The following is a 25113-nucleotide window of genomic DNA, read 5'->3' on the forward strand; positions in this document are numbered from 1 at the left end:
TTTTTGGGGGGGAGGCGTGGCCCCCGTTTGCCCCCCCCCCCCGATCCGCCCTTTGGAATGGATTCTACTTCTTTGTCTTGACCCTGGATATGGCCTATTATTTGGATACCGGTTTCGGCGTTGGAGTACAACAGAACGCCCCCTTTTGACCATCATAAGTTCAGTACTATCTGTGACCTTATTTGCCCCGCCTTCTGTCACTGCACTTTTAAGCGAACCGTTTCCCCAGATATTATCTGAAAGTCATTCGAATTGGCCTTGAGCGGTCACCGTTTTTGATAGCAATTCACAAAGTCCACAAGTGATATTACACCGAGGTGTTTCGCGGGGCCGTCACAGATAACCATACTGTTGCCGTAAAAGAGACTTCACTCGCCGTTTTGTTTTATTTGGCAACGATACCTGGACTCAGTCGGAGTAAGTATTTGGTGTAGATTTGGAATTGGGGGTATCGTGTGTTTTGTTTTTCAGTTTTCTGGCCCATTGTATCCCAATGAGTAACTGAGTCACTCACTGTTATTAAATCTGACTTCTTGTTTAAAGGGAAGATACAACATTTGCAAACATAAAAAACACGAAATGAAATTATCACGAAATACCTTACTGAATTGTTAGAGAATGACAGTCTAAAGCATCCTGTAAAATCGTGGCTCCTGGTGTGCTGACATTTTCAAGAAAAAGTGTATTTTTCCAACGCTGGTCGGCCGACCAGCGTTGGAAAAAACTGGCTGTTTTCAGAAACTGTACCTAATTTTTCATATCGCATTTTCTTTGCAATTGATTACACACCAGTGAAGGGGTACAAGCCTGCAAGACTGATTCTTTGACCTAACAATTCCCAAAAGTCTATAAATTGATCCGTTTCATCTTAAGTGGGGTCAGGGAACCAGACTACAAGAACATGATTGGTTTTCTTGGTTTTTCCAGCATCTACAAGCCCAAAACATGAAATAAGTCAGTTTAACAATATTTGCTATGTCAAGCTAATCCTCCAAATCCGTTGTTTCTGAAAATTGCAGCAAAAGCAAATGTTGTACATTCCCTTTAAGCCTCATCATGGCCAAAAAATTGTTTTAATTTACGAACACATTCTCGTATAAAAGTTGGTCCGGTACTTCTGTCTGAACTTATTCTTTATGATGAGGCTTGCGGTTTTTGCCGAAGTTAATTGAGCGTGATAGGCCGTCTGATGAGGTTTGTTCACAAAAACCCCGGCGCTATAGTATAGGGGTTTTGTGTAGAATTATTATTAGGGTACCAACTTTTACGGCAATGTGTCTGGAAAAACGAAGCGTGCGAGGCGTCGGACCTCAGGCGTCGGAGCTATGAGGCGTCGGACTTATGAGCGGACCCCGCATTAACTATGATTCCGAGGCGACTACAAGTCATGTACTATATATTTTTTTATAGAAAAGTCTTTACTTTTCCACACAAAAAATCTACATGTTATTCACTTATAATATATCAGACATATGAATGTATCTGTATTGTTCAGCTATTAATTTGGGTGAAACTGCCGCAAATTAAACTTGAAATATAAACCAAATTCAGGGGAAATGGCGCGATGCCAATGTCCACTGAAACGACAATGCTCAATATGCAACATTCTTAAAAAAAAAAAAAAATGAGTTGCTCCGATTTACCCCATATTTCATCCAGTAGAAATGTGTGGGAATGTTTTCAAAAGTTTAATTTGGAAAGAACCAAATATATCTTCTTTCTGTGGAGGCCTACTTATGAATACGACGTATAATTCTGTTTATACAGCCTAAATTCATCGTTGGTATCAAAATGGTTTTCGTTAAATCACTACACGCGTGGTCAAAACGAAATCTATACTAGTACGGGTCAAGTGTACGCGTGGGCATTTTATGGTATGCCGCTTCGAGCACACGTTTAGTGCCACCAAAGTATTTGCAAATGGCGGAATATTGACAAACTTAGGCGGTTAGATGTGACCTCTGTACTGATGGTACTGTTCAAACAAGGGTGTAATTTGTAATTTTTGAATTACTAAAGGTCACTACAAACCCTAAATGAAAGGGCCTTGATATCATTGCAGGTCAGTTTAACATATCGGTTCATTATAAAAGTAAGCGAAATCGTTTGGATGCAGTCAGACGACGCAATGCATTGACAGTGATTGACTTTGATTTATATACAACTGAAAACATCACCCTCCTTAAGTTTTTCAGTTAAAATAATTGAAAGTAGGCCCTCGGGAATTGTTTTAAATCTAATAGATGGAGATTATGATTGTGTACATTGATTTGTGTAAATTGATAGATTAAAGGGAATATACATCATTTGCTTTTGCTGTAATTTTCAGAAATGGATGGAATTGGGGGGTTGGAAATATAATTATAGCAAATATAGTTACACTGACTTTTTTGAGGTTTTGGGTTCGAAAATGCTATAAAACCAAGAAAAACAGTCATTTTCCTGTAGTCTGGTTCCCTGACTCCATTTAAGAAGAAACAGAGCAGTTTACATATATTGGGGAATTTTAAGATCAGGGAACCAGTCTAGCTGGCTTGTACCCGTTCATAGGTGTGTAATCGATTGCAAACAAGTGCGATGGTCAACTGGGGCCAGTATTTGAGAAAAAAAGCCAGTTTTTTTCCAACGCTGATCGGCCGATCAGCGTTGGAAATTGACACAAAAATACCACTTTTCTTGAAAATGACAGTATACCAGGTGCCATGATTTTACAGGATGCTTTACACTGTCATTCACTAACAGTCCAGCAAGGTATTTCAAAACGATTTGGTAGTTTTATTTTTTGATGTTTGCAAATGTTGTATTTTCCCTTTAAAGGCCTTTATTAAATAGAAAAACTCAACAATATTAATAGGCAACGCATGAACTGCATCGAGAAGCAAGTTCGGGCGAGGACCATTAGTCGACTAGTGGTTAATCTGTAAACTTACGCCTGCGCACTAATGGCAACGTGCGAACGCGTTGGGTGCGTTCGAGCGTGCTACTCGTTTTAACACGAGTGACTCCTGAGCGCACGGACGGCAGGAGTACGACCCGCGGGTTAGCAAGAGTATACTCTCGGTCAGAATGGAAGCATACTCTTGCACCGAGAGTAATGCACATGCAACATTTTCCTTTACTCGGGAGTAGCAAGAGTAACACGCTCGAACGCACCCCTTTAGTCGAGTCACTGGTCAAAACGTCATCACAAAACTCCTTGCATGATCCTTGCTCCCTGCTGTGCATAATGATGCGCACGGCTATGGGGATGCAACCGTGCCATTTGGTCCCGTAGTCGACTAAATTATAACAGTCCAACCATACTGCGTTCGAGCGAAGTAGTCGAACTGTATAAATTATTGTTAACGATAGTCTTTGTGCTAATTGCCTGTCGCCATTGTTGCTGCCACCAAGCGTTCACAACTCCTGTACGTTATTTTCCCTTTCTCTTTTTTAGGCTGTGTGTGCGGCTACGTCTACGTCTAGAGTCGGAATGTTCCCGATCCCATGTATAGTAAAGTCGAACAGCTATAAAAGCTCCAGTCAATATTCGCACACACCTTATTAATTTGTGATCGCAAGATGTCTTCCACGATCGCTACAGTTCGCCTAGTCCTGATAGGCTGCCTGCTAGTGCCAGCAGTTGGCGCCAAAATCGAAGGTGACGAGTCCACCTCGAGACGGTACAAGTTTTTGTACTACGGCCCCATGGTGAACGGTAGTCACTACAGTAACATGCGAGCGTCTGCCAAGGTGCTGGTACAACGGGGCCACAAAGTAGTGTATCTGATGAGCGAGTCGGGCTCAACAGGTGAAACCACAGACAGTGAATTCTTCTCGTTCGTGGTCTTCAACTCGTCCTACTCGAGACAGAACCGAATCGATATGTACCGGGACCTGACCAACGCCGTCATGAAAAGACCCATGGTCCACTTCTTCGACCCTCTCATCGTCGGGATCGAGGGGAACTTGACCGGCGAGTTCAGCCTGTTTGGATCGTACGCCTACGAGTGCGACTACCTGTTGGGAGATTCCGTGACCATGAAGCGACTCCGTGCGGAGAGATTCGACATGGTTGTCGGGGATGCCTTTGATCACTGTACCCCGCTCATATCCCAGGCCTTGGACGTTCCGTTCGTCTCATTTTCATCTTTCTTTGCCGTTCCTACAAAACATGGACACATGTACGTATGCCGCAGTCTGGGTGCTAGTGAGTATGTAAAACACCGGCAATCGTGGACCTATACAAAAGGGTTAGGGCACAAACGATATGTCCACGATTGACCGACAGTCCACGATTGAACTTCGTGTACAAAACCAATGAGAGCTGTTGTTAAAAAGTTTAAGTACAAAGTGTGGGGGTATAGGCTAGAGGGTCCTCTCTACGTTCGTAAACTAAAACAAACATTTAAACTTGCACACAATTAGAGTGCACATCGGATCAACATTGTTACTCGGACATTTAAAAGCTTTCCTTCCCCAACAGACGTAAACATCAATATAAATATTGCAGCGTGCCAACGGGGAGGCCAAGTTTATCCTGATAATAACGCAAACAGGCAATTTCGCACAGGGCAAAAAGTATTTCCAAGAACACGTGCAATTTTGCATGAGCGCTACTATAACAGGACTGTAAATGGGCTCTCTTTTTAACATGGGTATGTTTGCAGTTTAAAAGAGAGCCATTATACAGCCCTATCTGTAGGGCTATACATTTGCATCCAAATTGCTTGGCTACGATATAGTTAACAGGCGTATTTATGGTAGCTTCATCCGATAGCCTGTATACCATGTATAATTGCAAGCCATAGCCGAGCAAATTGGACGCCGCCCAACTTGGAATCTCTCTCTTTGTCTCCTGGTAGCTCCGGGCTTCCAATCGATCCGTCGTACATGCCGGAGCGTCTCCTCGGCTTCACTGACAGAATGACGTTCCTTCAGCGAGTCCAAAATTACCTGGCGTACCATTACGACGACTTCATATTCTCTCTATCGTTTCACGATTATGACAAGTTGAAGATCAAACACAATATCAGGCCGGAGCTCAGCACCTACGAGTCCAAAAAACAAGCCAGTCTCTTTCTGTTCCTCGGAAGCTTTGGCTTGGAGTTCGCCCGGCCCATGCAACCCAACACAGTCTATGTTCTGCATTCAGCTGGGCTAGGTTCAAACCAAACGGTAGGTAACAAGGTTACACATACCTGACATCATACACTGCATATTTCGTGCATCAGATTTGAAGTTAGCTAATTTTATAAACCAAATAAAAGTGAACGGCAATGCATCTGTATATTTCAGTTGACCGACTTTGGAAAATTATGGCCATAGCTTTAGGACTATCGTTTAAAAGGGACAATCTTCGAAAAAAAAGTGATCTACGGTTGGTGCACTGAATTACAAAATCCATGATCCTTAAACGTAAATGTGACTATGCTATAAAAAAAACACTTATTTTAGTCACTCTGATTTACCGCTTATTACTTCATCTATGAATGTTTAAATTGAGAAAATGACTTCTTAACCACTTTCATCATTTTACCATAAAATGTCAAAAACATAATAAAAAAGATAGTTTCGATAAAAGGATGTATAACGCCTCCACATGCCATATTATGACACCTTGATGTTGAACACAAACATTTAAGATGGCGAAGTGATACTTTCTATATGCGCCCTTTTGCCTCGTCACATAAAACAGAATGATCTCTAAATTTACACGCACTTTTGACAAACAAACTGAATACTGACACGTATTTTGTACAACAAACGCTCTGCTATACTTTGAAACGGAAGCCCGGATGTTAAATGGAAACAACGCCCTCAAAACCCCCAAAGTGACTTTATCTCCAAAAGTCCAAAATTCAAGTTACACCCTTTGGTCATGACAGAGCCGCCATGCATGCATGGTTGTAATAGTCGATAACTTGGGCATTAGCTCTAGATAATATTCGCAAACACTTTATTAGTTTGTGATCGCACGATGTGTTCATTACTCACTACAGTTCGCCTATTCATGATAGGCTGCCTGCTAGTGCCGGCAGTTGGCGCCAAAATCGAAAGGCAGTACAAGTTTTTATACTACAGTCCCACGGTGAATGGTAGTCATTACAATACCATGTGCAAATCTGCCAAGGTGCTGGTACAACGGGGCCACAAGGTGGTGTATCTGATGAGCGAGTCAGGCTCAACAGGTGAAACCACAGACAGTGAATTCTTCTCGTTCGTGGTCTTCAACTCGTCCTACTCGAGACAGAACCGAATCGATATGTACCGGGACCTGACCAACGCCGTCATGAAAAGACCCATGGTGCACTTCTTCGACCCTTTGGTGGCGGGACTCGATGGAAATTTGACCAGCAAGTTCAGCCTGTTTGGATCGTTCGCCTACGAGTGCGACTACCTGTTGGGAGATTCCGTGACCATGAAGCGACTTCGTGCGGAGAGATTCGACATGGTTGTCGGGGATGCCTTTGATCACTGCTGCCCGCTCATATCTCAGGCCTTGGACGTTCCTTTCATCTTAATTTCAACTTTCTTTGGCGGGCCTTCCCAAGATGGATACGTGTACGTATATATGCGCCCTTTTAAGTTTGTCGGAGGGAGGCTCTCTACGTTCGTCGACTGGACGAACATTAAACTTGTAAAAAAATTAGAATGCACATCGGATCATCATGGTTACGCAAATTAAAGCTTTCCTTCTCCATGGTGGAACTCAATATTGCAGTACGCCCCAGAGAGTTTTATCCTGATAATAACGCAAACAGGTGTGTGCTTTTTCGCGCGCAGGGAAAAAAATATATCATTTCCAGGAACACGTCTAAGTTTGCATTAGCCCTACAACCAGGGCTGTGTATGGCTCTCTTTTAACATGTTTTCTTTTGTAATCTGGCGACAGTAATAAGACCCATGTTAATTAACAGAGCCATTGACAGCCCCGTTTGAAAGGCTAACTACATATAATATAAACGGATCATTGCAAGCCATAGTCGGATCATTGCAAGCCATAGTCAAGTAAATCTGACGCGGCCCAACTTGGAAATTCTCTCTTCTGTCTCCTGATGGTAGCTCTGGGATTCCAATCGATCCGTCGTACGTGCCGGAGCGTCTCCTCGGCTTCACTGACAGAATGACGTTCTTTCAGCGAGTCCAAAATTACATGGCGTACCGTTACAACGATTTCATACACTCTCTATCGTTTCACGATTATGACAAGTTGAAGATCAAGCACAACATCAGGCCGGAGCTCAGCACCTACGAGTCCAAAAAACAAGCCAGTCTCTTTCTGTTCCTCGGAAGCTTTGGCTTGGAGTTCGCCCGGCCCATGCAGCCCAACACAGTCTATGTTCTGCATTCAGTTGGGCTAGGTTCAAACCAAAAGGTAGGTAACAAGGTTACACATAGGCCTACCTTATATCATACACTTCAAATTTCGTGCGCAAAGCCGTGAAAGCACAGAGAAAGGTGTGTCCTTTCTCTATGGTAAAAGCCAGTTCATTCATCCAAACCAGTAAACCTAGGTCCGCCTTGGTGTCGCTATGAGAAGGGCCAGTTCAACCAGCTGCGTTTCATACCATATGCCTACATTACGTAAGAGCGAATTTAATGAAGTATACTTTGATCCATTCTCAAATAAGATCGAAGCCGACGTTGCCGACTTCCTAGACACAGCCCCGAATGGTGTGGTCCTCTTCTCGTTGGGCACCTATGTCTACTTTCGGGAGCGTGAACGGGCCCAACTGTTCGTGGATGGTTTCGCTAAGCTACCGCACCGAGTGCTCTGGCAGGCGAAAAGGGATCTGCCCTCGGGGGTCGAGCTCAGCAAGAACATTAAAATCGTCAAGTGGTTACCGCTACCAACAATCATGGGTGAGTCAACCATCCCCGCGCCTTTTTTCATCAGACATTGCAGTACACAACGATGGGAACGAGGCTATACCAAGCCTTAGTTGGCTTAGAGAGGGTAATCTCTGTTTTCCTTGAACTTTCATTGGACAGTTTTTGTTCAACCAGTGACCGGGGTCAGTACTTCCGCGTGCGCACAATATGTGCGCATATAGAATGTACAAACAGTACATGCATTAAACTTGAAGGTGAGCTATACCCTTACCAGAATTCGCTCTTTTCTCACTTCCGCCATGGGCATGCAGAGCCGCGATCTGGCAACTTTACACAATAAATATAGCCGGTTCAGTGATTCCCGTGTCGGGGTTCAGATCACTGAACCGGCTATTTTTATTGTGTAAGGTTGCCAGATCGAGGCTCTGCATGCCCAATGGCGGAGTGTGAAATGAGCGAATGCTTTGAAGATACTTCGTTTCCTCCAGGGCGAAGCTTGCAGCTTTCGATAAAAACGTCTTGGAAGCCGATGCTGTTACCCTATTAACACCATCGGAAACAGTCTTTGATATAACGACTACAGTGAATCTCATCCTGAACAGTGGCGTATCCAGAGGGGGGGGGGGGGGGGGGGGCAGGAGAAAAAACATTTCGGCGTGGATGTGCGGTTGCCCCCTGACATCAAAAGCTGGATACGCTGCTGGTCCTGAACCCGTAAAGCTGTGATGCCCTTTTTTCTACTTACAGAACATCCTAACGTCATGGTTTACGTCAGCCAGGGCGGGGCGCCCTCTACCTATGAGGCCATGTGGGCTGGACTCCCCATAGTAGGGATACCATTCTTTGAAGACCAGGCCGATAACATACTCCGCGTGGTGGACCGAGGTGCAGGGTTGTCGCTTGACTTCGCTTCGCTGACATCAGACATCCTCGCTGAAACCGTCAGCAAAGTTATTACGGGTCCTAAGTGAGTTCTTAAGGACCAATTCGGGCACACTGTCGATATTACAACCAGGAAGGCTGCCTTCAATGGGTTGTAAAAATTTTGAATTCCTGACGCTCCGTGGTGCGATCCGAGGCAATTTCTGACCACTCAAACCAATTTTTTTTTTAGCAAAAGATCAACATTTAAACATCGTTTTGGAAATAAGAGTAATTGAATCAGCTATTCTGAGCTATAGAATCAAAATGTAGGCTACAATATTTATTCGGGGACGAAAAAAGTTGGGGGGTGGGCAAACGATAGATATCCCCCACTTTAAAAAGTGTGGGGGGGGGGGGGACTTCTTCCAACTGTCCCCCACCGATTGACACCTATGGTGTTACCTTAGAGCTGGCCTATGCGATCTTGTGGACATCCAGGGGCAAGGTAAGGGAATGAATAATCTTGTTTTGTGTCTGTTATCGACTTGTTTAGATTCCAGAGCAATGCCCGGCGCGTCTCTCTGATTCTACGGGACCTTCAGACCTCCTCTCCCCCGTTGGAGACGGCAGCTCACTGGATCCTTCACGTCACCAAGTTCGGCGGTGAACACCTGCGACCGGCCGTCCAAGACCTGAATTACATCCAAAGGAATCTTCTGGACGTCTACGTGTTCCTTTTTGCGATATTGGCCGTTATTTTGGGAGCAAACGCTTACCTCTGCTTCTGTTGTTGCAAATATTTGTTTGCAAAGAAAAGCCACCCTAAAATGGAGTAAAGTTGTGTTGTAGGGATAGTTGGGCGTTATGAAAATTGAAAATTTTCAAAATGTTGTTCATTATTGAACTCAGTCAATTATTTAATGAAACAAAAGGGGCAATTGCAATGCATCTGTAAGTTTCAGTTGACCAATTTTGGATTTATTTTAAGATGAAGGTTGTAATTGAGAAGCTTTGGAGACAATTAGTCTTCTACGGTCACTCCAATGAATTACAAAATCTCCAGTCTTAAAAATTATGAGGATTATCATGACAACAATGGCGATAACTTTTGTAATTTTGGTATGTAACAAACTATGATATTAATATAATGCAACATTAAAGCTTACAAATATTAATGTCTGGTTTTTCCGCTGCAATTTTCAAGTTAATTTCCCAATACCTGGGTTCATGGATGATCGTTATTGTTACCTTTAGTTTTTCAATAGATAACTTTACGATGTCCACAATCCAGCTTAAAGCATATCTTTTCGGTTTACATTTTGTCAAATTTACCTCAATTTTAGTTATTGAATTAAAACTGCCATTTTTAATATACGGACAATAATTATATTATCAGTTAATATTCGTAAACAGTGAATAGAAGTTAAATGCGATTTTCTGAAAGTCAAAGGGAATAAAATACATGAAGGGAAACAATTCGGGGGAAAATTTAAAAACGTGTTCCTGTTCTTTTCGGGGGTGATGATAGTACCGACAAAAAGCCTCTGTACTTATGACGTCACACTTTGTTTACGTGTGTGCTTTCCTATGTTGCTCAGTGGACCGTGGACCCCCACTGGCTCCATAGAAAAGTGCACATGTAAACAAAGTGTGACGTCATTAGTACAGAGGCTTAATTATATTGCCCCAAGGGTAAAATCCAAACTCTCTAATGCTGGGCATCCCGTCTGCTCCCCTTCCCCGCCCATCACATACCTCTCCGATGATTCCCGCGAGACGGCTGACTGCCCACACCAACATTGAAATTCTGGAATCGAGACTGAAAGTAAGCAATTTTGTCTTTAAACTTCCGGATCCCTCCGCGACCCTGGCATTTTGCACGCGTGGTTGCCCTTCTACTTGGTACTTGGTACTAGTTTCCTCCTGAAACATCCTCTAGGGATCTTGACTAGGAGGTCACGGGGAGGTGTCGGCACCTAGGTCTCGGTCACGATGTGGCTATAATAGTTGTCCCTAAAGGTCTCGTGCGTCAAAGAGTCAGTGATGTGTTGACGAGGCAGGTCATTCTATAATTTAATTGTCCTTGGAAAAAAATGCAGTTGAGGATGTTTGCACTAATGTTGAATTGGTTGTTGTTCCCCCTCCTGGATCTCTGTATTTTTGGTTGAAGATAGTCTGAAGCATTGATGTCAACGGTGTGAGTGATGATCTTGTAGAGTTTAATCATCTGGTGGGTTTCCCTTCTGTCAGTTATTAACTTCTCCCATCCCAAGAGACGATAACATATACTCTGTCTGGCGTAGTGAACAAAGCGTGCAGCTAGCTCTGCGCTGAATTTTCTCTTGCTATAAGTTTTGTCAGAATGATCTCTATAACCATAATCTTGGTACTTCACAAGAAAAAATGATGAGAAAATCAGTTGGAGATGGGTAAAAACGAATTTTATTTCTTTTGACATCAGTTTCGTACCTAACTAAGTCGTTCGATCACGTTTGTTTTGACATCGCGTACTTCTGTGAGAACGAAAATGATTACGACGCCAAGCTTTACCTATCTATATATCCCGATGGATTCTATTGCTTGAATACATGAGTTCTTATCAACAGCCATTTTAGAATTTTTGTTTGTCTAAATGAGAATTAATCCTTCAAGTTTATAAATAGTGTGTCCCGAAAGACATTTTAGTCTCCTATTTAAGTTTCAGTTTTTACCCAATGACCACCAAAAAATAATTTCATAGTTTTTCATCTTTGCACGTGCGAGTTCCACCAGTCCACATGTATTTTCGGAAGTGAGAGGTCAGTTTTTTGGCACGATATTTCTCTTTAATGTCATGCGATTTTTCATTTTCCATAAATATTGAGATGCTAGTGAAAAATTTACAGAGGCCTTTTCCGAGGTTAATTTTCTTCAGAAATCAATGTACCAAAAATAATTTTTAAAAATCGGACTTTTTACACGATCAGGCTAATTAATAATTTTTTTATTCGAGCTAGGTCCGGAGCGCCACCTTGGTTTTAATCAGGGTTTGAACTGCTGTACCTTTGACTCACCTGTGGACATGGAGTCTAACTGAAGTATTCTTTTGTCATTTTCTATTTTCAACCCATGACTCACACGCGCTTTCAACATTTTGACCAATGGCATCGCGGTTAGGTGACGAGCTGGCGGGATTACGTAATCGTTTATTGTGTTGACAATCAATTTTGCGCTGCTAATCTGACATGACATCGATGACTCATCTAGCTCGCGCGATAACACTTGCACACGAAAAACACCATAAAATTGCCGTGTTTTCCTAACATCAACTTCACAACCTAGTTGGGTCACACTTGAGTAACATGTCTAACGAAAATTCCACCCGGAGCGATAGCTCTAACTCGTCTGATTCAGAAGAATCGTGCGTGCTGTCCGCGCTGAAACTGGACGGAGAAACTCCGGCATGCAAGGTGGCGGACTCGAAGACACAAGCCGATGGGGCTGCTGGCGGCGTTTCGCCGGGTGGGTCGCCGTCCGGAAACACGGCAAATTCCCTCGGTCTAGCGGAGGGTCTGGACAAGCTGCTGCAGAAACAACGCAGGTATATTATCTTGACAAGTTCGGTGTTTTTACCAATTTACAAGCATAACATAAAAATAGTGGATATATTGCCGGATCCGGCTTTCTCCCTTAAAAGAAACGGGCCAGGACATTCCTATACACTTTACCATGGTATTCTACCGCCACAACTTTTCATTGTTCAAATGCAAGTATACATTCTGATATTTACAAGCAAATTTTTTTTGTGATTTTGCCTGGTCAGACATGGCGTCAGAATACTTCATTTATAGTAATTTGCGAATGGCATATTTAATTAAATTGATTAACGTAATTAGCCATATAAATGAAACTTGGGATGACTGTTGAAATTTTAAAATATAAAAGTTTACCTTCAGAGCCATTATAAATTCACCCATATAAACAATCAACTACACATTTTTTTTACCACCTGTTGAAACTTTACATACTTAGGCCAAAAAAAAGTCTCCCGTTTCTGGTAGGGAGCTTGCCCCAAAAGTGGGGCGGCTTTTCTTTTCTTTTTTTAAACTTTTTTTCCCTTCAAATGTCGGCTGATGACTGCAAAGGGTGCCCGACTAAATTTAGTGCAAAATGTATTGGAGCCCAGAGATGCCACCTAAAGCTTATACTCGATCGTAACCCCATGTAACAACACGTTAAAATTGTGCAACAGCAGGATTCCAGTCAAACCAGTGAGTTTGGCGGTTTTGAGACATCATCTTACATTGAAAAAAACCTTTTTAATTTTGCCGACGCGCATGGCTACGGCGACACGCGCGTATACCAGAAACCGGAGACTTTTTTTTTTGGCCTAATATTCATGTCGGAACATAAACCTGCGGCGGTCCGGTTCGATTAAACTCTTAAAGATATAGTCCATCATTTGTAATTTGTGCATTTTGTTCGTTTGAAGCAACAAAAGTGATCAAAATCTAATGAAGGATACTGAACAACTAACCTGATGAAGTTTCACTCAGCTCAGCTTCAGCTGTATATTCCGAGAAAAAACGGCATTCTAGGATCTCAATTTCAAATCAAAAGTTGCTGAATCATGTTTTGAATTGTTTTGAATTGCAGCTATACGCGATGTCGCGCACTGATCCGACGAATTATAGCAACCGCGCGCGCCTGTGCATCGTGACAATGCTTGCGCGCGCTGCGCTGAATAACAAAACAAACTACTAATTTAAATTTTCCTACGGTGCGTCTTAAGACGCACCGTTGGAAATGCCTTCTTTTGTTGATTACTTCAAAATAATAGCTTGCCAGAAAGATTAATTTCACAGGGAGTTTAGTCCACTTACTATCTTTCAACCAAGTATGTTTTTCAACAATAATACGCCAGTTACTTTTTCGGATGGCTGCAAATGATGGACTATAGCTTTAAAGGATGTGGCCAATTGATGCATTAAGGAAAAAGGAAGTGTTTTGGCCTGTATTAGGCTACATAGCAGTGTTTTGAATTGTTTTGAAATGTCAGAAACCGTACCGACAGGTTTGCGTAGGTTGTCGTTGGGTTACCCATTTCCTGTGTACATATTCCTGTGACCTCGTTTGCGGCAGTTTTAAGGGTTTGCACTTCCATGTGTTTGTCACGTTTTTCTTGCAGTAATTAAGTGTGGTGAAGACCGGGACCATGAGTGCAGAAAAACATGCAAAACAAAATAGGCCAACTTTACTCGCGATGTTTAGCTAAACAAAATTTACCAAAATTTTCATGAGGTAACGACAAGATCCTGAGTATTTCACCAGCCAATTTTGAGGTACCAAATTGTTAAATTTTTAAAGGAGATTTTCTTCAACATTTTCAGAGTGACGTCAAGTGATTTTAATTTGAAGCCAAAGACCGGTTCATATACTCAGCGCGAAAGTGAACGCAAATTTGTGACATCGCAGACAAGTTTTCGCGCTGCAAACTCGCAAAAGTTGAACACAATTCAAATGCGGCGAATTTCGCAGCTTATGCTTCGTACGTCAAATTCGTATCACACTCGCATGAACAACGAACCGGCCTTAAAACTAGACTGGTACATGTCCAACTTTTTGAAAAGATTGACACTTCAGTAGTCTGGTGGCGTGACTATGGAGAATGTGTGGAAATAAAGACTAGGAACCAGAGGTTTCTTCTGACACAGTTGAGTGATGCAGCTCTAAAGGGGTGTGGGACTGGTAATGCCCCCCCCCCCCTCCCCCCGGGCTGCCCCACCCAAGACGTGGGGATTGTCACTTTTGAAGTGACAAAATACTGAAGGGTCAATGTCTTTTTGTACTTTGATAGGCACATAATTGTTTCATTTTCCAGTCTATTTTCTAGTATTGCAAGTTTTCACATGCAAGTTTTCACATCTTAAATTTTATGACTCTCATGTTCAGTATTGTGAGTCCCAAATTTTCGGACTTATGTAGGGGCCTTGGCTGTCCCCAAACAGGTGATAAAAATCCTTTCATTTCATCTTTTTGTACTTCTATGACAGTGATTTGCTGTTTGAGCTGAGGAAACTCCAGCACGGCCAACGACCGGTGACAAACACAGACAGACGCGAAACACTGGAGGAGTTCTTCTCCGATGCCCTCGGTCAGTCGTCAACCCCAGGTCAACCGGAGGGTGGTGTCCCAGCGAGACGGCAAGCCAGCCGGCCAGAGAGCGTTGTGTCTGAAGTCCAGGGACTGTCTGAGCGCCGCCCCGTATCATCCGTGCTCGGCAGCGAGTCGTTCCGCCGTAACCTTGAGGATGTCATCCGCGGGACTCTGGTCCGACAAGATCGAGAACTTCAACAGGTACGGATGGGCATCCAAGTTTAACTTTAAGTAAACGTTCAGCGAAACTTTCACTCGCCGTTTAAATATTTAAACATTCTGCCAACAGCTTAAAAAAAGCTGTTGCCTGTCCCAGTAAATTGTTTACACCAAATCTGGTTCACCTAATAGATAATCACCATAAAGGGACATTCTGTTAAACTAACTAAGATATGATGAAGGAATAAGGTGATTGTAATTCTTTGCAAAGTAAATCCGTTGAAGGTAGTTTCAAAAACGAAGACCCCGAAAACGAAGACCAGGGGCCAATTTCATAGAGCTGCTTAAGCACAAAATTTGCTTAAGCACAAAAAACTTGCTTAATAAAATCAGGTTACCGGCCAAAACTCCATGCGATTGTTATGCTAAGTAAACAACAGCTAAATACCAGTCACAAGCAATGTACATCACATGGAGTTTTGGCCGGTAACCTAATTTTACTAAGCAATGTTTTTTCGTGCTTAAGCAAATTTTCTGCTTAAGCAGCTCTATGAAATTGGGCCCTGTTTTCAAGTGGGTCTTCGTTTTCGAGTGAGTCTTTGTTTTGAGTGGGTCTTCAGTCTTCGTTTTAGGGGTCTTTGCTTTCGATACTACCTCGATTGAAAGGATCCTTACTTCTTTGGAAAAAAACACATCTTTGACCTGTAGCATAAATATCAGGTGGCATTTTCACATTTGGGTTCCGTTGAAAAATTTGGAAAACTATGTGAATGGATTTCAATTTTTTTTCATTGGAACGTAATAACTCGCGAACATTACATCCTTATCGATACAATAGGCCATACGTCTGCGGGCAGCCGGCTTTGATGTGGGGAATTCTAGAGCCCCGTCCACCGGGTCGAACGCGGACACGCTCCAGCAGCACATGGAGAACTTGAGCCAGCTCAGCCATTCGTCTTCAAGTTCACACCCATCGGGCCTGGGCGATATGTCGGTCTTTCCACCCCCGCCACCCCCACCGGTGCAACCCATGATGCCTCAACAGCCACAACTGCAGGTAGTTAGTTTAATTGTTAGTGGCGGATCTGGGACTTGCCAAATGCTGGGATTTCTGGGGGGGGGGGAGTTGAAGTCTAAGATTTTGAGGGGGGGGGGGAGGAGGTGGTGAGGCATGTTGCAGTCAATGCATTGAAAGACTAAAAAACTTAAGCAGTGATTCAAGATTTGAGATATTGATGTAAGTCAGGGAACTTAAAGACACACTAAACGTTAGTCTGGCTGGGGGGGGGGGGGACTAGCCATCCTATCCACCCTTTCTTTGATTCAACCTTGAACGTTGTTGTTTTTAATTTTTTCCATTGCCAAAAATCTGTTCTCAGTGTGCAATATGTGTATGCTCCAAAAATATCGTTCAAAGGCACATCTTGTGACTTTTTTCCAAAAGATATTAACAGATATTTGTACATGTTGTGTGGCTTGTTTATTTGGACATTGTTGTCTGATTCTAGCTTTCTGTTGTTTTGTTAAACGCAGCAGTTTCAGCAGCAACCTGGCATGCAGTGGCGACCGCAGCAGCCGCAATGGCAGCCCAACATGTACCACCAACAACCCTGGCAGCAGCAGCAATACGCACAGTGGCAGCAGCAACAACAGCAGCAGCAACAGTGGCAACAACAACAACAGCAGTGGCAGCCCCCAGTCCAACCGCAACAACCTTGGCTTATGCAGAATAGGTACTGTAGATATGCAAGTGTACAGCGCGTCCCAAAATACCCGCAACTTTTTTATTTGCGAGGCTCTGGCGTCGGCGCGGAAACACGTACCGCTATTATTTTTATACCATTTTAAAGCTTGGAATCTGAACTTCATCCCTGGAGAGTATTGGTTTGATATTTAAAAAAGAGTTAACATTATTTCTGTTCAAATAAAGGAAACAAACTCAACCGATTTCAAGGTAAATCGATGATGTGGTACATCAGATGCAAACTCGAGTCACACTTTGAGCGCACTTTTTGAATAGGTATATACTTGCACGTGAATTTCAAAATTGAACTTGAAAGGAAGAACAATATTGTGAATGGATTTTAGGTGTTGTCAACGTGGATCGGAAAGAATGGGAAACACATAACTTAAAAGGCAACATATCGTCACATCATGAACATGATGAACCATTTCCACATTAGAAAAAAATGTGCATGATTGATTTTCCTTGAAATCGGTTGAGTTTGTTTTTGACATGTCTTTATTTAAGCACAAATCATTTCAAAACCCTTTTAAAAATCATACCAATACTTCCCAGGGATAAAGTTAAGATTCCAAGCTTTAAAATGATATAAAAATAGTGGCGGTACGTGTTTCCGCGGCGACGCTAGAGCCTCGCAAAAAAATGTTGCAGGTTGCTTGGGACGCGCTGTATTATGCAAGGATCCACAATTTTGGGGGATTTGTTCTCAAACAGTAACCATACCCACAAAATTTCTGTTGAAAAAATTTCTCTATGAAAAAAAAGTTTTTAAAATTTGAAAAAAGAAATTGACTGGAGCAGGGTTTGAACCTGCGACTTCCAGATCATCATTCCAGTGCTCTACCAACTGAGCTATCCAGCCCTATGTTGGTGGTACCCCATTTTGTCACTGTCTTTGTTCAAGGGGTGCTAGTCAGAAACCATAAACCCATAAATACCATGTAGCAGGGATCACGCCCAAAGTCTCAATTTCTTAAAAATAAATTATGTTGTATTACACAATGTAACATCTTGCAGCCCTGCACCGCGGCCAAATAACAACGGCGGCATAAACATGGTAGCCCTCCTGCAACATGTACAGAGGGAGGAGACGGTCTTTGAAATCAGCGACCTGGTCCAACGCCAGGTGGTTTCATCGATGCTCAACAGCAACTTCAGGGGGACCCTAGAAAACACCATGATGGTATGCTTACTTTTTTAAAACAGTCCTCACTAGTCCTCGCAAGTTCTCATCAGTTCTCACAAGTCCTCATAAGTCAATACAAGACCTCAGAGGTCAATACACATCCTTATCATCAAGGACTTTTTAGTCCTCACAAGTCCTCATATTCAATACAGGACCTTACAGGTCAACACAAGTCCTCAAAAGCCCTTTTTTGTAAGTCCTCACAAGTCCTTACAGGTATTTTAGCCCTCATAAGTCCTCACAAGTCCACACAAAACCTTACAGGTCAACAAAAGTCCTCACAAGTACATTGACTTGATTTGTATTGTATGGACTCGACTACAGTTCCAAGCTGGTAAGCAAAAAATTCGTACTAAGCAAAAAGCAGCAAGGACCATCAGTCACAAGCCTTAAAAAATTAAAGATATAAATTTTTAAAAAATGTGAAATTATCAAATCTTAGTGCATATTTTTGCAGTACACTTCAGATTTTTTAAGAGATCTGGTTTGATCGGCCATTGATTCTAACTTTTATTCCTTGGTAGTATTTTTTTTCTGAAAATAAAATTCATGATTTGAACAACAGGGTCGTCTACAGCAGACCGAGGCTGACGGCCTGAGTGTGCAGAACTTTGTCCAGTCACTGCAGCAGAGCCACCGTCACCAGCGCAACGACTTCAGCCACCTCGGTATCCATGCTCCAGCCAGACAGCAATCTGCACCGGTTTCTGCTGGTGGCCCCGCAACATGGGTAAGTTGCATGGCGCGGTTCAATCTTTGCAACGATCATCACATTGCTCATTTGTTTTGAGACCAAGTCAATGTTGCTAATAATGGATATAGGACGACAAACACTGTACATGCGCATTGCCATTCAACACATAATTGTTCCAACAGTCTAAGGACATCAACTGCACGTTCTCTATAGGTTTAAATTGTATTGTTTTGTTTTAGGCTGGTTCCGAGCTGGACACCATGCGTCGGCAGATGGAGGAGATGCAGACCATGATGCGGCTGACCTTTGAACTCCAGCTTGACATGCAGAGATCCATCAGACAGGAGGTGGCTGCTGCCCTCAATGGCCAGCATCGGCCAGGTGAGCAAATTACGTAGCTTAACCAGTGACCAATTTTGGTTTGTTTGTAAAAGCTTTTTCATTAAAGAATTATTTGAAACGTTTCCAGACTTTTTGCAGGAATGGTAGAAACTCAACATAGCAAAGGCAAAGCCAAAACTGAAGCCAAAATTTTAAAAGTGGTTCTGCTTTGTTCATAGTTTTATCGTTTGCGCTGCAAGTTGTTAATTTCACTTGTGATCGTGTCTTTCTTCAGATTCCAACAGTCAAGCCGTCGCTGCTCCAATCCCGCCCAGCCAGCCGGCCAGTGAGGGCCAGTGCGTCATCTGTTTGGAGAAGTCCGTGGACGCGGTGTTGTACCAGTGCGGCCACATGTGCTGCTGCCTGTCCTGCGGTCTGCGACTGAAAGGAATGGGTTCCCACTGTCCGATGTGCCGGGCCCCGATCCGCGACGTCATCCGGGCCTACAGATGCCAGAGGGATTAAGAAGGGATTAACCCTAGTCTGGATATGGATTATGTTCCCCCATTGCAGCGGGTCCTAATCCCTAGCAAGCTGCTGGGGTACAGATGCCACTTAATAATGTGAATTTATAAAGTGCAGATATCCACCAATATTTGTGCTCAATTAAGGCGCTGCATCATTATTATCTTGCTTATTTGGCCAATGAAACATTCCAAATACAATCTCAGCTCCCTGGGAAGTATCCAGCTTGATGCAGTCATTTTTGGCACAGAGCAGCTAGAACCATGGCCATCTCTACCCTTACAGGTACCCATTTACTCCCGGGTGGAGAGAAGCAATGAGTGACAAAGTGCCTTGCCCAAGGGCACACGCACCATGACCCCAGGCTGGACTCAAACCAACAACCTGCAGAATTACCCGCAGACCACAAATTCAACACTCCAGACCATGAGGCCACGTCACTCCACACATCAAGATGAAAAAATCAAAGCCATTCTTGAGAACTGTTGCGCTCTGACCTTGTTGAATTGACCTATCGCCTTTTGCGAGTTAGCCACGCCCCTTAGACAACCCTATGGAATTTTTGTACATTAAGTTTTGTCTCAGATTTTGCACGTTCCGCGTCCATTTGCATATCATGTAATTAGACAGTATTTCACAAGCTGCGTTGACGAGATTTTCCGGCGATAGGTTAATTCAGACGTGCTGTATTCAAGCTTAATGCATGTACATGAAGTAGGCTCAGAATTTTCCCGGTCCTCGGACTACTTGGCTGCGGCTTTCATTACACATACGTCTATGTAAGCGGCTGAATCCACTTCACATAGACACGTGTGTTACAGGCAGCCTTATAGCCACATTATTAACTTGTTTCAGACTTTTCAGAAAGCTGTTGTAAGACGCTCGCTTGCAGGACCCACTGTGAAATTCAACGGCAGACTAAAACAAAGATTACAAAATTAAGTTGTCGGTTTTTATTCAAATTTCACTTAATTGAAAGCATGCGATGAATTGTACAGAATAACTCAACAATGCTTTCATGGGCTTTAAAGTTGCAAAAATGTATGCATTGTGTATTTAACCGAAGATTGTTTGTTTTACCCATAATCATAATAATAACAATTTACACTTATAGAGCACATAACATTAACATTTCAATGCGCTTAACAAAGATAGTTATATTACCATTGCAATACTGTAATTTATGTTGTAAAGAAAAGTTACACTGAAGAGCATTTACTTTAATACTGTAGAATATTCTGAAGTTTGATACATGTAGTTTTTTATCAATAAAACTTTTGCAATATTGAATATAATGTTCGTGTTGCTTGTTTGATAAATTTGTACAGAGTTGGAGGTTGTGCATTTATGATGAATTAGAAAGAGAAATTGGGGTGGGGGGGGGGGGTCGAGCAGCTTTTACGGCGTAAGACAAATTGAGGAAATCACCAAGGCTTGAAAATAATTAAATTATTTTTCCAAAAATCATGAAGGCTATTAAAATAAGAAAATAAACTAAAAAGTAAATGGATTGTTTAGCTTAAAAAATAATGATTCAATATAATTTTGGATTTACATCATGATGTTACATTTTAAGAAAATGGGTGGGAGGGGCACGCGAGAAAGGGGCGTCGACACAAGTTTTCTCGCACACTCTTTCCCCCAAGAAATCTACATAGCGCCCTCTCGCAAGACACATGTTGCAGTTGCCAATAGAGGGCGCTCTTTCATAAACAGCGCGCGTCAACTGCAACTACTTTGACAGGTGCACGTGTCTGGAAGAAAGCACAGACTAACAAGTTAGCGAGGTTGGTTTTAAATAAAGAAAACAAAGAACTTTTGGTTGCCGGTGTTTATTTCAGTGTGGTAGAATGCAGTATTTTATAGTAACTCCCGGTGTTTTTTTTGGAGAAAAAATTTATTATTAATATTTCTGTAGGCTACATAAAACGCTGTGGCTATAGTTATGGCAGTCGACCGTCTGGTTCGTTGACCTGACAATATTCGATGTCCGGATCTTTTGGCCTCGGGAACCAGACCATCAACCGAAGGGTTCTTCTTGGACTATATATTATTATTATTGATAGTGGATATATTGCCGGCAACAATCCCTATCAACAGAGGGTGCTGTACTCTTAAAGATAGGGCTGAATTATAAGAAGTATTAAATTCCCACCAATGGTTGTGTAGCACACTTGGTCTAGTGGATAAGCAACGGATCTCATGAGCGGGAAGACCCGGGTTCGATCCCGATCCCCGCTGGTGACAATTCTAACTCTAAGGTTTTTTTCCCCATCCCCAAAAAATAAGAATATTCTTCTTTATTACTTTAACATGTCTCAAACATTTTATTGCAGAGTATTATATTTTCTTTTTCAGATTTGTGGCTCTGGAGGATTTTTTTCTATAGGGAAATAAAGTCCGAAATTGTAAAATGGTCTGATCCCCATCTTGTGAATACGAAGTTGCAACGATAATGTTGGCATGGAACCAGACTAAAATTTGTCACCGGAAAATGTCTATGTACAAAAAGTTCGGCTAAATATCCACTGCCTTATTTTAATTTGAAATATAGACTGCTATTGCTATGGAAGCATCTTGCTTGGTAAATAGCCAGGAAAAAATTAATTCCACATCTCTCAGCATTCAGTTATAGGCCTATCCTGCCATTTTCAGAGAAAATTTTGACAAAATATTCCAAAATAACTTCAGGATTTTTCCTTGAGGTCATGGACAAGCATGACCTTTTGATTTTCTCTGGTAATTAACCATACATACCTAGGAAAGTATAGCTTCCATGGTGAATAGTAGTCTATGTAATGTGAGCAGATTCGATGATTAATTAGGCAAGACAACCACCTCTTGACCTCTAGATTTTGACCAATCAGTGGGTGCTTTTTATATCAGGTCTTCGGTCATTCACCCGTTGTGCGTCATAGACAATGGATAAAAAAAACCTGTGTCACGCGCTCTGTATCATGTTACGTGATAATGCGCCTGGCTGTTGTTGACCTCTGAGTGCATCATGACTTGGACAGCATATTTTGTATGATTTTGACTTGTCAATTGTCAGGGACTGAACTACAAGTTCAACTTTGAGTCTTTCTAACAACCCCCCCCCTTTTTTATTGTTTATCTCCAGGGTTTGATGATGACAGGACCTTTGCAATGAGGACGCGTTGTGGCATAAGGCATCCTTTTAAACTGACAACAGAAGGTGACGGAGTCGACAGTGAGTACCTTCAGTTTTTATTTTGCCATTTTTTTTAACTTGAGCTACAGTCGGGCACTAAGAAATAGTATAACGCCCTGAAAACCCACAGCCATTATAAGGCTGAGTAAAAAAAAAAAATAGTTTCTCGTCGGGGCTTTTTGAAAGAACGATGGAGGCGGGCACTTTTTTCTCCTTTTTTTTTTTACTCAAGACGGCAGATTGCTTCTTCCATTTTCTCGACACTTTTCTGATACAAAATGGTGACCAAAGGACCTGTAGCCCTTTATTTATAGCGTCAATTTTGTTGGAAACAAATAAAAAGACAATATATGGGCGATTTACATGTATTTGCTAAATATGTTGCAAATGTATGAATCTAAAAAAAAAGAATAAAAAAAAAGATGCGGGCGGAAGAAAAGGAAGCAGGTGGGGATGAGAAACTGGTTTATTTGTTTACTTGGCCTAATCACCGGGTTGTGTTGGCCTCAAAGTGAACATTTTGTGTACGCTCGTATTCTCAAACCCCTGAATTAATGTAAACAAATTCGTTGCGTGGAGACTGCGATTGGTTCCTGGAAGTTACCCCAAGGCTACACACAAATAAATGAGTACTAATGTGCTTATATAGTGCTTTATACCGCTTTATATAGACTGGGACCTTAAGTGCTCATAATGATGCAAAAGAAGATCAGGCCAACTTTACTCACCCTTTAGCCAGCAAATTTCTTCAAAACTTTCAAGGGGCAAAGAAAAGGGCCTCAGTATTTCACCAACCAAGTTTGAAGACTCAATTCAATTTTTAAAGGAAACTTTTCTTCAATATTTGGCAGTGGCTTGCATATGAGAGGGAAGTCAAGTGATTTTTAAAATGAGGCTAAAGCTAGACTTGTACATGTCCATCCATGGTCCAACTGTTTGACAAGACTGACTTCTTCTTTCATTGTCATTAGTCTGGTACCTGACTATGGAGAAATGTGTAGAAATAGTGACCTAGTACCCGACATCCTCGATATTTCTTTTGGCACAGTCAGCTGACAGTTGATGGATGCAGGACTGAAGAGTTGTTGGACTGGTTGTTTCAGATGCCAGTCTATTTTCTTGTATTGCATGTTTTCAGTACCTTAAGTTTTGGCACTCTCATACACAGTATTGAGAGTCCCAAATTTTTGGACTATGCTTTACTAGCGCTTTATAGTGCTTTACCGTGCTCCACCTCCCCGTCAGTATTCCCATCAGCACCAGACTACAAAATTATCAGCAGTCATTTTTTAAAACATATTTACGATCAAAAGTCTGCCAAATGAGCAACTTTAATTAAAACTTAAAAAAAAAATGTTTTAAAGAAACCCCATTTAATTGGAAACTGTATATGGAATGTACCTGGTAGTCGCGTTTGGTGCGTAACAAGATCTTTTTGCCAGCTGGCCCATGGTTTATTGACATTGAAAAGAATGCGAACAGAAAGACTGTTGAGCGCCCTCTCTTGAGCCGTGATGTGAAGTCGAATCCTATGCCCGATACCTTGGCTACAGCGTGACTATAAGGTCAAAGTCATTTTTGCATCAAATGAAGCAAAACATTGCGTTTGTCGCTCTGTCTGTACATTTACACTGCCTAGTTCTGGTGCGTTTAACAAACAAAAGGTCACTGCAATTAGACAGCGTCGACGCAAACATGTGCTCAGAAATTTATTAACGTTTGGTTAAACGTTTGTTTGTTGTTGTTTAGTTTACTGCATGATTGAAGAAGTAGCCAGTACAAATGAGGGATTAAAATCTGAATGAGAATTCTAACAGCGATGCCTGTTTTGCAGTCATAATTTGTGGGCGTTTTTGAATTGCATTGATTACTTGTATCCCTTCGAGATTAGTAAAAATACAACGGCTGTGATATTTCAGTGGTTTAAAGTTGCTGTAAGTTTGTTCTCTTCAGCGTATTCAAATTTCCTTTTTTACAAGTGTGTTTTATTCAAACGGAAAAGGGTACTTTTTTGATTATTTTTAGACATGTTCAGCCCCCTAAAAGGGCCATGTAATGTAATTGTTTCGATGCAATCTTTAAAAAAACACCTTTGTGTCCCATTTAACCTTATCTTCAATTTTCGTTTTGCCAATTTCAAGGGCATTTTGGTGCCTTTGTGTTTTTTTAATGCTAAGAAAAATTTCCATGTTCATGAGCAAAAGTGTGATGTCACTCCAGGTAGAAACCTGGATATTAACAGCTATTTCAGCACCAGAAGTTGCCAGAATTTTGGATATTTTGCCGTCATAAATTTGCTTTTCTTTGGTGATGTGTTGTTTTTTCAGTTCATGGCAGTGTAGCCAATAAGAAACTTTTTCTCACAAAAGTTTTCAAGTGAGCACATTTTGGGTTCACAATTCGAACAGGAAACCCCTGAACTGAACAGTGTCTGCCTGAAATGACATCACAGTAAAACAGCGCTCTCAGTTGTCTAGAAAAGCATGGACAATTTTTTA

The 25113-nt window shown here is 42.0% G+C and overlaps 2 protein-coding genes and 1 non-coding gene across 4 annotated transcripts; 2 read left to right on the top strand and 1 right to left on the bottom strand.

Annotated features, from left to right (window-relative positions):
• Nucleotides 1-49: 49 nt before the first annotated feature.
• Nucleotides 50-9692, top strand: LOC119721105 (UDP-glucuronosyltransferase 2B31-like). Its single transcript, XM_038191002.1, has 6 exons — nucleotides 50-417; nucleotides 3437-4163; nucleotides 4845-5157; nucleotides 7614-7845; nucleotides 8563-8782; nucleotides 9233-9692. Exons 2-6 carry the CDS (start codon nucleotides 3562-3564, stop codon nucleotides 9513-9515), a joined length of 1650 nt encoding a protein of 549 aa, XP_038046930.1. The 5' UTR covers nucleotides 50-417; nucleotides 3437-3561; the 3' UTR covers nucleotides 9516-9692.
• A 2222-nt stretch (nucleotides 9693-11914) lies between these two features.
• On the top strand, nucleotides 11915-20738 carry LOC119720526 (nuclear transcription factor Y subunit beta-like). 2 transcript variants are annotated; one of them, XM_038190226.1, is made up of 8 exons: nucleotides 11915-12259; nucleotides 14712-15015; nucleotides 15812-16030; nucleotides 16510-16706; nucleotides 17735-17900; nucleotides 18469-18633; nucleotides 18837-18978; nucleotides 19214-20738. In XM_038190226.1, the coding sequence occupies exons 1-8, from the start codon at nucleotides 12021-12023 to the stop codon at nucleotides 19441-19443; spliced, it is 1662 nt and encodes a 553-aa protein (XP_038046154.1). In that variant the 5' UTR covers nucleotides 11915-12020; the 3' UTR covers nucleotides 19444-20738. The 2 variants fall into 2 exon arrangements, with proteins under 2 accessions (XP_038046154.1, XP_038046153.1); XM_038190225.1 differs by having other exon boundaries at nucleotides 11916-12259; nucleotides 16507-16706.
• Nucleotides 17507-17579, bottom strand: Trnai-gau. Its single transcript has one exon. It is a non-coding gene; the product is annotated as a tRNA-Ile (tRNA).
• Nucleotides 20739-25113: the final 4375 nt, after the last annotated feature.

The sequence above is a fragment of the Patiria miniata genome, unplaced genomic scaffold (assembly GCF_015706575.1).
Source record: "Patiria miniata isolate m_02_andy unplaced genomic scaffold, ASM1570657v1 HiC_scaffold_9, whole genome shotgun sequence".
NCBI classification, from domain to species: domain Eukaryota; kingdom Metazoa; phylum Echinodermata; class Asteroidea; order Valvatida; family Asterinidae; genus Patiria; species Patiria miniata.